Raw genomic sequence first — 15,704 nt, 5'->3', positions numbered from 1 at the left:
TAGGAATGACGTCATCGATCGTGTCTTCCCTATAAAGGGAATGACGCGATCGATGCGCCGACACAGTGAAGCACGGGGAAGCCGTGTTTACACACGGCTCTCCCCGTTCTTCAGCTCCGGGGAGCGGCTATAAACGAATAGCCGCGCCGTCGTCCCGGATCGCTCCAGAAGCCACGGGGACCGCCGCATGTACGGGGGGGGGGGGTCCCGATCGGACCCCCGACCCACGTCAAGCAGAGGACGTATATATACGTACATGTGCCTGCCTGTGCCATTCTGCTGACGTATATGTACATGAGGCGGTCCTTAAGTGGTTAAAATTCAGTTTACAACATATAATACCTCAGTAGATACAGGAAAGTAATCAACAGCTTGCATTTTTAAAGACAATCCTGCTTTGCTTTTTGTTGGCGTTCTTGTTTAATCCCAGATTTTATGATTGACCTATCAAACAGACAAACACACACACACACATATATATTTAGGCCTGTCTGATTTTCATTCATGCATACAATCAGAATGATTTATACATTTTACTTCTGCTTTGGGACCTGTATGTATTTTCTGTTGACCATGAAGACTAGTGTATGGAGACTGCTTTAATGAAGGTGTGTTGCCGTATTTGGCAGAATTTTTGGAAGGATTGTCCTAATGCTCCACTGACCCTTGCATGTAGAATCCGAATAAAGGGCTCATGGCTTGTGTTTACTAGACAAGGTCTGAATGAACAGATTTTCCCATAGCAGCTTTCTTCATTTCTACCTCCTCCTCTTATGGCTTTATTACATTCCTGTCCTATACACTGGATTTCTTTTCTTCTGTAGAGAGCTGTCTGTGAAGTCCTGGGAACGGCACGCTCTCCTTGCTCTACGTGTTTCTGCATTTTAATCTGTCGGCTCCCTGCGCCGTCTCTTTCTGGGCTATTTATAGCCTCCGCCTCCTGGGTTTTTATTCCAGTCGGCAGCTGCACCGTATTGTCATCAAACTGCCCCAGAATGAATAGCCTTTTCTGCTTCTTTTTCCTCCTTCTGCCTGAAGGCTCTCGTTTATCACAGGTCTCCCTTTCAAAACTCAAAACGAAGAAGAAGACATTTTATTAATTCCAAATTGGACCAGGCAGGTGTTTTACAGGGAAGCCATGAAAATTACATGATGAATGAACAGATATCAGTCAGGGACTTTGAATAGTCTCTTCAATGGTCTTCACCCCAACATCAAATTGGGGCTTTTCACCCATGGAAAATCTGGTCTTACATATTGGTCTGTTGGAGTTCATCTGTTCTAAAGACATTAACACTGGATCTAGTGTTCATGGATCGGCACCCGCACACAGCAGACGAGAGTTAGGCACATTTCCATTAGTGCACAGACATCATAAAGTGCTTATAATCTAATGTTATGTCCTCAACAATCCTCCATTTTTCATAAGAGTGTTGCACTGTGTATTGTTTTTTCATTATGTCTTTCATTTAGCTGATACAGACATATTCAGAATTTTAAACCTTCTTCTTTTTTTCTCTCTGCAGATGGAATATCTGGTCGGGACCAACCAGTGGAGCTTATAACGCAGACTCGTGCCAAACACATGCCAAGCACTGGTGAGTTCATCCACCTGAATATTACTGCATCTGCATATCAACAGTGTGCAATGCTGTTAGAATTAAAGGTACACTTGTTTTCATCAGTAGTCCTTAATCAGTGGCTTTTTAAAATGACTACGTTGTGGCTTTCACATTGTCTTGTTGCACAGGGGTCATTACTTGTCAACAAAACACTCTACTTGTATCTTGCACATCAACAAACTATAACGCCCAGTATAGTGATATGATGCCACTAAAATATTCAAAAGTTGTCAAAAAATGGTGTTCTGAACTTCTCCTTTCTTTTCATTAGAACAGGAAAAAAATTGTTGTCCATAGTAACCACCAATCACTCAGAGTTCATTGTGATTTATATGTCAAAGTAAAACCTAGAACCTTATTGGTCAATATATTCATCATTCACTTTTTTTCTTTAGTTTTTTTAATTAGTCTCTATGGTTTGCTTATTGCAACTTCTTATCTGAATATGGTTTACAAGTTGTGGAACTCTGCTTACACTTCCTTTTTAAACAGTGGTGCAGATAACTGGTTACATGTTATGAACAAGAATTTTGATAATGGGAACACGTAGCAGATTGCGATTACCCCACATGCTACCTTGCTTTTATTGGATATTACGCTAAAAATGTGTAAAATTGAGCTGCAAATATGTATGCACGTGTGGTAAAGATTGGTTAGACTGGCTATTTATAGACGGCGATCTCTTCAAAAATGGGAGTTGGGGGTTGATGACCTAATCTTGTATAAATGGCTTAGTTGTCTGGACCACCATCATTTTTGAAAAATGATGAACAAAGCGCGGTGACGTACAACAACACTCTAAAGGGGAAGTTCTATTCGCCTTTGGGCTGCTTTTAGCAGATTCCTTGTTAGTAAAAGACGATTCGCGCTTTTTTGTCTGTTACAGCGTGATGAATGTGCTTACTCCATTATGTATGGTGGTTTTACCAGAACGAGCGCTCCCGTCTCATAACTTGCTTCTGGGCATGCGCTGGTTTAAGACGTCGTTTTTGCCCACACACGATCATTATTAACACGAAAAATTACATTTTAAAAAACGACGTGAAAAAATGCAGCATGTCGAATTTTTTTTTTTTCATTTTTCAGAAGCCGAAAAATGATGTGAAGCCCACACACGATCATTTTAAATGACGTTTTTAAAAACTTTGGTTTTTTTTATGCCGAAAAACGACCATGTGTACGCTGCATTAAAGTGGTTGCAAACCCATGAAAAAAAATACCCCAAAAAAGCTGCAAGACAAAGTTATAATATGCTAGTATGCATAGTATTGGGCAGCACAGTGGTGTAGTGGGTAGCACTTTTGCCTAGCAGTAATGAGGGTCGCTGGTTTAAATACCAACCACGACACTACCTGCCTGGAGTTTGCATGTTCTCCCTGTGCGTGTTTTCTCCTTCACTCCAAAGACATACTTGTAGGTTAACTGGCTTCTGTCTAAAATTGTCCCTAGTATATTAACCGACTGCCCACCGCCGGCCATCCTATGACGGCCGCACGGTGCAGCTCTTGTTCTGGGCGGAGCGTCATATGATGTCCTCACCTTCCCAAGCCACTAGGGGGCGCTCGTGCGCACTCTCGCCACATCACTGGGAACCTGATGCATGTGCCCGGCAGCTGCGATGTCCTCCGGGCACCCGCAATTACCCAGTAACGGAACAGGACTGTGGATCTGTGTGTGTAAACACACAGATCCGTGTCCTGTCAGGGGAGAGGAGACCGATGGTCTCCTCTCATTGTGATTCCCCTCCCCCTACAGTTAGAATCACTCCATAGGGAGCATATTTAACCCCTTGATCGCACCTATTGTTAACCCCTTCCCTGCAAGTCACATTTATACAGTAATCAATGCATTTTTATAGCACGGATCGCTGTATAAATGTGAATGGTCCCAAAATGGTGTAAAAGTGTCTGGTTTGTCCGCAGCAATATCGCAGTCACAATAAAAATCGCAGATTGCTGCCATTACTAGTAAAAAAAAAATGTATTCCATAAATCTATCCCCTGTTTTGTAGACACTATATAACTTTTGCGCAAACCAATCAATATACGCTTATTGTGATTTTTTTTTTCTTTTTTTTATTACCAAAAATATGTAGAAGAATACATATTGGCCTAAACTGAGGAAAATTTTAAAAAAACAATTGGGATATTTATTATAGCAAAAAGTAAAAAATATTGTGTTTTTTTTTTCCAAACTAGTAACTAGTTTACAGTGCAAAAAATAAAAACCGCAGAGGTGATAAAATACCACCAAAAGAAAGCTCTATTTGTGGGGGAAAATACGTAAATTTTGCTTGAGTAAAGCGTCGCACGACCACGCAATTGTCAGTTAAAGCGACGCAGTGATGTATCTCAAAAAATGGCTTGGGCAGGAAGGGTGTGAAAGTGCCCTGTAGTCAGTTGGTTAATGTGGGGTAAGGGACCTTGGATTGTAAGCTCCTTGAGGGTAGGGACTGATGTGAATGTACAATGTATATGTAAAGCGCTGCATAAAATAAACGGCGCTATATAAGTAGCTGAAACAATAATAGTTTGCGAGCTCATTATGAAATATTTACCCTAGAACGAAGCAACCCACAGCGATCCCAGCACACTGCTCTAGCCGGCAGCATGTCTCCCAGGGTTATTTCCGGGTATTGCGGGCGTCGTCGCTGTGATTGGCCAGAGTCGTGATGACGCAGTTCCCGCGCTTGAACTTGGGAGCCGCCGTTGATGGCACATCAGCTGAAGAAACGGCATGCTCTGTCCATTTCTTCAGTGCGCCTGTGCCACCACATGCTGATACAGGGGATATCTCCTAAACTGCACTATAGGCTTGCCTGTAGTCAAAAGTGGTCTGTAAGGGTTTACAACCACTTTAACCACTTAATCACCGCCCTACAGACGAAAGACGCCTACAAGGCGGTTCCTTAACTCTGGGAGGACGTCCATGGACGTCCTCCCAGAATCGCGCTCCCGCGCACCCCATGGGACGCGCACACGGAATGTCCGTGACCGCCGGGTCCTCCGGACCCAGCGGATCACGGTAAATCACCACTAATGGCGGCGGTTTACCACGTGATCTCTATGTCCAATGACGGAGCGATCACTTGTAAACAAACCGGCGTCATGTAATGACGCCGGTTCCTCCCTCCCCTCTCTGTACCGAACGGTACAGTGTGAGGGGAGAGAGCGGATGCAGCACGAGGGGCAGCTGAAAGAAACATCAAACTGCTCCTAAATGTCTGTTTACCAGCAGCAGTCTACATGAAGCCTGACTGTAAATTCCATCTGCACTATGTAGAAGAGGGAAGACTTCTGCCATTCCAATACAAATATTTTTCAGCAAGTTGGAAAATTTCCATGTGTGATGCGTGTCTCTGACAGCCATGGAAAAAAAACGGATGAACACTCTCCACAGCGCTATATACCCTTTTTAGAAAACTGTGCAAAAAAAAAATACAGGCATTTTTAGTTCACATATTTTGCAATAAATGTTTAGGCTGACCAACTGCATCAAAGTTATCCCTCAATGGCTAGTCCGTACTCTGCAATGCGAATGCTCCTTTGGATATAGTACCAATATGAGGCAGATAGACAAAGTTGTAGGAGAGCTACAAAGGTCAGCTCTGGTCACTGACCTGCAGTGCAGTAGAAGAAAAATATACTGGCACTATATCCACTCGAGCATTGGTATTGCAGAGAAGGGACTAGTAGGAACTGGTCATTGAGGAATTACTTTGACGTATTTGGCCAACTTTAACATCTATTGCCAAATTACCACTAATTTGCGTAAAATATATTTCCCTGTCTTTACTGGACTATCCCTTTTGCATCAGTGGGTACCATGTCCAATGGGAGTGGTGATGCACCATGTATACATTCCTTGAACAACCATTCGAGAAGAATACTGCTACGCAAAATGTGAGCAAGTCGTTTCCTTGGAAACTCAGATCCTAAATCTAAGGAATCAGCTGGCAACACTACGAAGCATCATCAACCTGAAAGGGAGTTTGGACCATACCCATCAGGTTCTGTCAGGGGCCAGTATAGAGGTGGGTGGCGACATGGAGGTGCAGTCAACAGAACAGTTTAGATAGGTGACAGATGGGGTATATAGAGGAAGGAGCGTCCTGAGACGGCACATCCCAAACAAAACACCAGGTTGTGCAATGTTGAGGATTTCTGTAAAGGCGTGACATTGCTGGCGCAGAGTGACTTCCCTAGCTGCCAGGGGAACAAGTGCATCTTGAAATGGCCACACCACATATTTTCAGAGTCCTGTATTTCACCTGAAGTTATTTGTGGGTTTTTCTTTGCATCCCAAACAATTTTCCTGGCAGTTGTGGCTGAAGTTTGGTTTGCACAGAACCCCTCATTTTCCACTTCTTGATTAGTTTGAATTAGAGATCGACCGACCGATCTGGCCGATGCCGATATTTGGAAATCGGGGCGGCCGATGGCCGATATGTGTTGCCGATTTTTGCGGACGATATTTTAGGCTGTTTTTTTTCCCTCCTCTCAAAAAACCTAGGGTGGGGAGGTGGGGTGCAGCCTGTCAGTGCCACATCACTGCCCACCAGTGCAGCCCATCAGTGCCACCTCATCGGTGCCCATTAGTGCCACCTCATCAATGCACCAGTGCATCCCATCATTTCCCACCAGTGCATCTCACCAGCGCATATCACCAGTGCATCACATTAGTGCCAACCAGTGCATCACATTAGTGCCAACCAGTGCATCACCTCATCAGTGCATTACCTCATCAGTGCCTCACACCAGTACAGCCCAATGTCATTCACTGCCACCTCATCAATGCCCACCAGCGGGAGCGCTTCAGGCTCCGTTCCATCTCCTAGCCTAGTACAAGAAAGCTCCATTCGTCCCTGGCCCTGACGTGCTGCCCCGCCTCTGCCTACAATCCCCAGAATGCAGAGCGGGCCGGTAACAGCCAATCGGCGGCCGCCGCTGCCGACATCCTCCACTCTGAAAAAAACCGTCCCCTGACGTGCTGGGCACCCTGCCTCTGCCTACAAACCCCAGAATGCAGCGCGGACCGGAAGTTACCGGCCCGCGCTGCATTCTGGGGTTTGTAGGCAGAGGCAGGGGGCGAGCAGGACATCAGGGGCCGTTTTTTTTACAGTGGAGGATGTCGGCAGCGGCGGCTGCCGGTTGGCTGTTACAGGCCCGCTGGTTGGCTGCCTACTTCATTTAAGCTAAAAAAAAAGCAGCAGATAGCAGCGAGCGGGCCCCTCCTCCTCAGAAAGAATGGCCGCCGCGCTGGGTGTACCAAGATGGCCGCGGCTCTGGAGCTAGGCCGAAGCTGCGGCCTTTCCTGATGCTGTGACTGCGGTGGCAATCCGGTTAAATATCGGCCTAATTTGGATAAAAATTGGCCGATGCCGATTTTCTCCAAAACGGCCAAATATCGGCCTGCCGATATATCGGTCGACCTCTAGTTTGAATACTGCGTATTGCAATTCTCAATTCCTTAGATGTCTTTTTATATCCCTTGCCTGTTTTATACAGTTCAAATACCTTTTCCTGCAGATGCTTTGACAATTATTTTGCTTTCAACATGACTCAGAATCCAGAAACGTCAGTGCAGCACTGGATGAAAGATGCAAGGGTCTGTCAGGAGTCCAGAAACTCATTGACCTTTTATACACACACACTAATTACAAACAAACAGAACACAGGTGAGAAATGTTACCTTTAACAGCCATTCAAACCCCTTTGTGTCAACTTGTGTGCATGTTATCAGGCCAAAATCAATAGGGTATGTAAACTTTTGATCAGGGTCATTTGAGTAGTTTCTGTTGTCATTATGATTTAAAGGGAGTAAGCACAGTTGATAATAAATGGCTTCAGCCAAACACTAACCACAAGTGAAATTTTCTTTTTGTGTTATTCATATTCTCTGATAAATGGCCAAGAAATCATAAATTCTGCCAGGGTATGTAAACTTATGAGCACAACTGTATATATAACTATATAAAAAAGACCTCCAAAGGCAGTATATTTAAAAACTCAGCCCAGTTCTCTGTGAACTCAAAAGTATTTTTCGTCAGTTTCTGGCTCTATAGCAGGAAAGTGTACTGCACCTGAATGGGAAGGGTGACGTTCTATTGGGAGAGAAGATGGCCAAAAAGTTGGAGCAAATTTTAAACTAGGTGGTGGGTGTGGGAGGGATCACAGGATTGCAGCCTCAGAACACACGAGGAGAAATAATATGCACCCATACAACACGAAAAGGTATGTTTACAAATGCTAGAAGTCTAGCTAACAAAATAGAAGAACTGGAGCTGCTGACACCCAATAAGGATTTTGGCTTTGTGGTAATATTAGTAACTTGGCTTGACAGCTGACTTGACTGGCTTGGGACTGTTCCGGGGTCCTCCTTGTATTTGAGGGACAGGGAAGGAGGAAGAGTGGAAGGAGTGTGTCTGTATGTCGAGAATGATTTGCTAGTGAACATGAGGGCCGACTCTGCTAATGGGGCACGGGGGCGGTGCAATGCCCGTGGCTGGAGCTTTAAAGGGAAGAAACAAATGGGAAATTATAAGAGGGTGTATCTACAGGCCCACTAACCCGAAAGATGAGAAGTCTGATCTTCTGTCACAGTTGGGAATTGCAATGAGGCAGGGCAATGTTATTATAAAAGGGGAACTTCAATTATCCAGCTATTGACTGGACAGACAGAACTGCTCACTCCTTTAACCACTTGGGATCCGCCTGCCGTCAATTGACGGCTACAGTGCGGATCCCAATTTCCAAACCGCCGTCAATTGACGGCCGCCCCTTAGGGCGGTCCCCGCGCGCGCTCCAGAGCGCGCTGCGGGGAAAATCTGTGTTGGCCGTGTCCCTCGGACACAGCCAATTACAGATCGCCGCGAACGGCCAATCAGAGTGGCCGTTCGCGAGGCGATCTGTGCGGCCAATGAGAGAGGATCTCATATGTAAACATATGAGATCATCTCTCATTGCCGTTTTACACCGAGACAGCGGTGCTGTCTCTGGAGAGGAGACGGATCTGTGTCTCTTGTACATAGAGACACAGATCGGTCACCCCCCCAGTCACCCCCCCTCCACCTACAGTTAGAACACTAAGCAGGGATACATTTAACCCCTTCCTCACCCCCTAGTGTTAACCCCTTCAATGCCAGTCACATTTATACTGTAATTGGTGCATATTTATAGCACTGATCGCAGTATAAATGTGAATGGCGCCAAAAATGTGTCCGATGTGTCCGCCATAACGTCGCAGTCCATTAAAAATCGCAGATCGCCGCCATTTCTAGTAAAAAAAATAATTAAAAAAAAATAATTCTGTCCCCTATTTTGTAAGCGCTATAACTTTTGCGCAAACCAGTCGCTTATTGCGATTTTTTTTTTTTTTTTTTTACCAAAAATATGTAGAAGAATACGTATCGGCCTAAACTGAGAAAAAAAAATGTTATTTTTTTTTTAAATTGGGATATTTATTATAGCAAGAAGTAAAAAATATTGTATTTTTTTCAAAATTGTCTCACTTTTTTGTTTATAGCGCAAAAAATAAAAACCGCACAGGCGATCAAATACCACCAAAAGAAAGCTCTACTTGTGGGGAAAAAAGGACGTCAATTTTGTTTGGGAGCCACGTCGCACGACCGCGCAATTGTTAGTTAAAGCGATGCAGTGCCTAAAGCTAAAATTTCACCTGGGCAGGAGGGGGGTATATGTGCCCAGTAAGCAAGTGGTTAAAGTGTTTGTTACCGCAACACTTTATTTTCCTGATATGTGGCTGCTGTACCATGTTCATGTATGAGAAGGTAATCTGGTTCTTCTTGTATTGCTTCTTTTATGTGAAATCCCTAGAGGTTCTGCCAGTCCCTCTTCTTTCCTCCTAAAAACTGACCACAGTGAGCAGGAGAGCCACAAATCACTGTGGTTGTCGGCCACCTGTCATGATAGTGAATGAGGCCTGCAGCTGCGAGAATCGGATGATTCCTGCTGCAACTCGCACAGGGCTGATTTGCTGGTATGAATGTGGCCTTATTGATGTTGTTTTGAATTGGTCATTTGTAGTCTTCATTGGAAGATGGTGTGACTGTGACAATGCAGGAACACCGTTTTAAAACCGGTATGGAGCACTTGCAAACAATTACAGGCAGTACCTGAACAAGAACCTTCATGACAGGATCTTCAAATATAATTTTAGGAAAACGTAAACATTTTTTAAAATTATTTTTAAAATTACATTTAAGCAATTTCTAAATGCAATAACAACAAAAAAAGAAAACCTGTTATTCTTCCCTGATCTGTGTCAATGGTTTTGCACCTAGATCCTCCTTCTGAGGTTCCTAGCTGTTCTAGTCTTCCCCCGTACAGAAGCCTTTTGCTATGGATGCACCCATGCGTGCTTGCTCCTGAGATGGCTGTGTGTCCATTGACGCACAGAGTGGCTCAACCCCGCCCCCACCCCTGCGCGCTCTCTCTCTCTCTCTCTCTCTCTCTCTCTCTCTCTCTCTCTCTCTCTCTCTCTCTCTCTTGGCTGTCTCTCTTCTGATCAGACACACAGCCAGAGAAGAGCTGATGCTCTCATGCACATCACTGGGTCAAGATCGGGGCCCAGATAAATATTAAAGAAGGGTGCTGGGGTGCATGCAGAATTTTTTTTTTTTTTTACCTTCATGCATAGAATTTTACCTTTTTAGATCCACTTAAACATAGATGCTGTATTGCCTTTTCAATGTGGCTGAAGTTGAGCTTTAAAGGCAATGGGCCAAATCCTCAAAAAACGGGCTTAACTTAACTTTTCCGAGTTAAGTTACACTGCCGCAAATCTCCCAAGCTAGGTGCCGATCCTCAAAGCACTTACCTGGACATTTTCGGCAGTGCAACTTAACTCTGTCCGGCGCAAGGCGTTCCTAATACAAATGGGCGATTTCCATTTAAATTAGGCGCGCTCCCGCGCCGGACGTACTGCGCATGCCCGTGACGTCATTTTTCCCGACATGCATCGCGTGTTTTTACGATACGCCGAGTTTTGAGGATCGCGCCGGGTAAAAAAGTTGCGTCGGGGAAAAAAAAAGATACGGCGAAAAAAAAAAAAATTCTAAATAAAAAAAAAAACGCGTCGCGAGGAAGAAGGGTCTACTTTTACAAGGTGTAAACAGTTTATACTTTGTAAAAGCAGCCCTAATTTTACACATGCAAACTAAAACTTACGGCGAAAAAACGAAGCTGAAAAGCTTTGTGGATCGCCGTAAGTCCTAATTTGCATACGCTAGGCGGCATTTCGACTCGAAATGCCCCCAGCGGCGGATGCGGTACTGCATCCTAAGATCCGACAGTGTAAGTCTCTTACAGATGTCAGATCTTCTGCCTATCTTTGGAAAACTGCTTCTGTGGATCAGTTCCAAAGATAGGCACAGGGATACGCAGGCGGAACAGCAGATCCGCCTGCGTATCTCTTTTGAGGATTTGGCCCAATGAGTCTCCAGGACTCTTTTTTTTGATGTCACAATGTAGAGAATAAGATTTCCTATCATCTGTGCCCAGTCTTGCCACACAGCGTTAATCCAGCGCTGAGCAATCCTCTTTTTATTGTTCAGTGAAATAAAACAGACTTCCAGATAAAGACCAAAGTCCTTGCTTGAGTGACAGGTTATTTACATATCTTGTGCACTAGCTTGCAGACATGCACAGCTTCTGTAAAGTGCACAATTCACATCCCCCACATCCCCCTCCACTCTCCTCCTCTCCTCTCCCGTCCAGCTCTCCCAGGATTGGCTGTCTTTCCTGTATTTTGATTAAATGTTTTCAAAATATGGGGTGATCTACAGTTCAGTGTAAACAGCCATCAGAATATACATAGACAAGAAGCTGTGCATGTCTGCAAGCTAGTGCACAAGATATGTAAATAACCTGTCACTCAAGCAAGGACTTTGGTCTTTATCTGGAAGTCTGTTTTATTTCACTGAACAATAAAAAGAGGATTGCTCAGAGCTGGATTAACTCTGTGTGGCAAGACTGGGCACAGATGATAGGAAATTTTATTCTCTACATTGTGACATCAAAAAATGAGTCCTGGGATACATATCACCCCAAGCTTCACCACCCTGTATCAAGAAAACTTCCCCCCCTATTCCGATCTATCCGATCCCTGCTATTGCAATGGAAAAAGCATCATATTTCCTTGCTCGGCCGGATCGCCTCGATCAAGATGACAATTCTCCCGAAGCTCTTTTACCTTTTTCAAACACTGCCCATTCCGGTCCCCCATAAGCATCTGAGAAAACTTCAAGCTGACCTACTTAAATTTACATGGAACTACAAGAGACACAGGGTACCCCAGAAGGTACTAATGGTGGCGCGCTCGGACGGCGGCCTTGCGTTTCCTAATCTGGTCAAGTACTATCAGGCTGCGCAACTGCGCGCAGTGACCTCCTGGTTCACCCAACGGTCCTACAACAGGTGGACGGAGATCGAGAAGTTGTGGCTGGCCCCGACCCACCCTAACAGTCTACTTTGGGGCCCAGATGCGGAGGCCCCCCCTGAACGCCTACTGGGCTCAGTGTTGCAGCTTCGACGCCTATGGCGCCGACTGTCGCGACCATGTGGACTCTCAGCGGAGCGCTCACTTTTGATTTCATTTATGTATAATCCCAAAGTGCCAGATAGCCTCACCCACCAAATGTCCCATCCGTGGACGTCACGGAACCTATTTCATTTTGGGAACCTGGTGGATCCCCTGTCGCGTAAACTACTGCCCTTTTCTACCCTTCAGGCCAAATATGAAAATAAATATAAAATTCTAAATGCCTATCCCCTGGAATCTTTAGGTAAACACTCCTATATGTTAAAGTGGGACAAAGCTCTTAATGAGGAAATACCCCTGGAGCAATGGCGGACTATTTGGTCCCAAGCAGCTAAGAGCTCCCTCTGCACCCTATACAAGGAAAACACATATAAAATACTTCTCTTCTGGTATATGACTCCCGATGTGCTCCATGCTATATATCCCGCTAGTTCCGATCGCTGCTGGCGATGCCAAGGGGATAGGGGCTCCCTCTTCCATATCTACTGGAGCTGCCCATTGATTGCCCCCTACTGGTCTGAAGTTCAGCAATTGCTTAGCCGCCTCCTAGATACTCAGATCCCCATGTCCCCCAAATTTTTTCTTCTGGGTCTATCCCCCTTGAAGATTCCCACACCTTACAAAAAACTGTTACGCCACATTCTCACGGCTGCCCGCTGTCTTGTTGCCCGAAACTGGAAAAAACGGTCTCCCCCTACCCCTGAGGCCCTGCATGCCAGGATTAAGGATGTGGAGCTGATGGAGAGAATGACTGCCAGGATACAGGATAGACTGGAGACCCACGACACTGTCTGGGAACCATGGCGCCTCCGGGAGGATGCATCTTGACCAGGTAGCTGTGCTATTCCGATGATCGATTCCCCCTCTTCCCACCCCTCCCCTCCTATCTTCTCTCTGTTCCTTTTCTTTTCTTTTTCTTTTCTCACTTTCTTTATCCATCTCTACCCTTTTGTGTGCGCAGTCTCACAACATGAAAACATAGGTCGCTGTGCGGCGACATTCTTAACCCAGTTATGTACCTGTTATTGTATAGGATCGTGTAGACGGTTCATACTTGTTGTTATCCGCACTGCAGCAGTAGGAAACCAAAGGAAAGTTGACCTGTGCCTTGTCTACTTGTGTCTCCTCATGCTGCGACATGTGGCTCTGTATTCTGTAAGAAATGTACTCCTTATCTTTCTTATTTTTAATAAAAAAAAGTTATTTGATTAAAAAAAAAAAGAGTCCTGGCGACTCATTACATTTAAAGCTCAACTTCAGCCACATTGAAAAGGCAATACAGCATCTATGTTTGTGCAAACAATGCATTCTACGTCGACTGTAAATTATGACAATAGCTTATTGTGTTTTTTTTTTTTTTTTTAAGTTGAAATTTTTATTATTTCAGATCTGGTTACAGAGTAACAACAAAAAAATCCAGGGTTCTTGTTTGGTCAGTGATACTTTCTCCAGCGGTCATGTTTGATGTGATCATATTGCCAGACGTAGCTCAAAGCTACATAACTAACAAGTACCATGGCAATCCCTCCAATGCCCCCTCTTTTCACATTGATGTATTTGTTATAATATCGATCATAACCTCTTCTCACACCGGCCAAAACTCCATTTTGAGTGAAATTACAAGTGGCAAGCCAGTTGGGAAGCTGACCGACCTTAACATCCAGCAGTCTCTTCTCAGCCAAAGGTACCAGCTTGTCGGCCATTTTGATGTCCGGAATGACACTAGCTTATTGTTTTTTTTAAGCACATATAGTTCTACACCATATGATACAGCACCCCAATGTACCTTGTCAATGCTTTAGTGTTACAGTGCAGTATAATGTGTACCAATGCACAAAAATGCTGCATTCAGCTTTTTAGTGTAATGGGCAACCTATTCAAATGAATGGGCTGTCTTAATGGAGTGATTATTTTAATGCACGTGCACTGACGCAACACAGCAGTGAAAACGTTAAGTTTTTTTCTCAGGATAATTTTTGTTTAATGTACTAGCTCTAGCTTAAAATCTCCTATAGAGAGATGGGTAATACAGCAATCATTTTCTTGAAAGCAGTATATGGCAGGTATATTGGTTGCAGTTATGCGTTTTGAAAAATAATTTAGTTTTGCACAATAATTACCGTACATTTTTCAGACTGGCTCTTAAATACGTCATCTTTCATTGGACATAGATATTCACACATCTCCATAGTAGTTAATTAAATGTCTTTCTGCTCTGTGCACTCAGTTGTCATTTGATCAGACTATTTTTTAGTTCTACTTCAGCTATGCTTGATGCTGAGAAATGTCTTCCAGTAAGAGCTGTATCTGCAGGTTTTTTTAGCTCTGTTTTTCACAGGAGCCATTCTTGATGGGATTGTATCTGTGACAGTCTCCAGGGTGTGTGATTCACCTGCTGAGCTATGGTGAGTCACCTTCCTGCTGACGGAGGCGTGCTATGCCATACGGAGCATCTTTGGAACATGTTATCCTGTCTAATGAAGGAAGCAAAAGACAGGCTGGAGTGGGCGGCTGCTTCGGGGACATGAATGAGCTTCCGATGACACCAATACGGTGACAACAGGTTGTGCTTGCAGCTTTACTCTGACGGAAATAACCTTGCAGTCTACTGTGATTATATTCCTGTTGAATATACTGCATAATACATCTTTAGTAAAACAAAAAAAAAATCCTCCCTAATACTTACGATGAAGAACATGTAGCCTAGGGTAATAAAGGAAAATGGAAAATTAGACTGCAGTGTTTTGACTTTGATTCTTGATCAATCATGTTCTTGACATTAATTATCATGTTTATTTAATGAGTAAGTGTCCAATGCAATTTTTTAAAAAAATTCATGAACAATAGATTTTGTTGCTCACAAAGGTGAAAATGATTGTAAACTTTGGCCAAATCTAGTCCTACAAAGCATAAACTAAGGCTGGCCAAACATGAGTCATTTTTCTTGTTCAACAGGCTTGTTGAATGAAAGAATATGACTCGATGCTCCCATCTACAATATCAATCCCTCCCCTGAGAATACATTGACCTGCACCGATTGAGCAAGAAGATTTTCCAAAAGGCTATCAATAGATATTCCTACCTTTTTATGTTTTTAATAAGCCACATAGATGGTTTTCATCTCATACACAAATTAAAGCCCAACTTCAGGGAAAAATGAAATGTAATGAGTGTATTGTGCCTCAGTTACCTTACTACCCAGTCTTGAGTACAAACACCTCTTCGTAAGCCATCCTGCATAATCAATTTCCTTTTATTATTATCCAGACATCTTTCCCTGCTGCTTCTCTTCTTGAGTATGGGTCCCTTCACTGCCCCAGAAGTTCTCCTGTCTCTGGAGCCTATGAGAGGGGACCCAGCAGCTGAAAGTGTCTCTTTTTACTAATGTCCACATCATACAAGAATTGGTGTAGACATGGGAAGAAGGGCCCCAGAAAGTAAAGCACAGAAGAGAGATGGATTGTCATGTGACCGTGACAAGTAAAATTAGCATTTTCAATTTTTTTTTTGCTAATTGTTTTT

The 15,704-nt window shown here is 44.0% G+C and overlaps 2 protein-coding genes across 3 annotated transcripts in view; one reads left to right on the top strand and one right to left on the bottom strand.

Moving 5' to 3' along the window:
* The window catches only part of HDAC4 (histone deacetylase 4), a 294,548-nt gene that overhangs the window by 183,563 nt on the left and 95,281 nt on the right, over window positions 1-15,704 (top strand). For both annotated transcript variants that reach the window (XM_040357576.1, XM_040357577.1), the window contains one exon: window positions 1,527-1,598. In XM_040357576.1, the coding sequence (XP_040213510.1) occupies window positions 1,527-1,598 (72 nt within the window). The remainder of the gene's footprint in view (window positions 1-1,526; window positions 1,599-15,704) is intronic.
* On the bottom strand, window positions 13,551-13,914 carry LOC120943909 (ATP synthase subunit f, mitochondrial-like). Its single transcript, XM_040357579.1, has one exon. It carries the CDS (start codon window positions 13,883-13,885, stop codon window positions 13,616-13,618), a length of 270 nt encoding a protein of 89 aa, XP_040213513.1. The 5' UTR covers window positions 13,886-13,914; the 3' UTR covers window positions 13,551-13,615.

Source organism: Rana temporaria, chromosome 6, assembly GCF_905171775.1.
Source record: "Rana temporaria chromosome 6, aRanTem1.1, whole genome shotgun sequence".
In the NCBI taxonomy this organism is placed as follows: domain Eukaryota; kingdom Metazoa; phylum Chordata; class Amphibia; order Anura; family Ranidae; genus Rana; species Rana temporaria.
The sequence above is the reverse complement of the archived record's forward strand: the minus strand, read 5'-3'. Positions and strand labels throughout refer to the sequence as shown.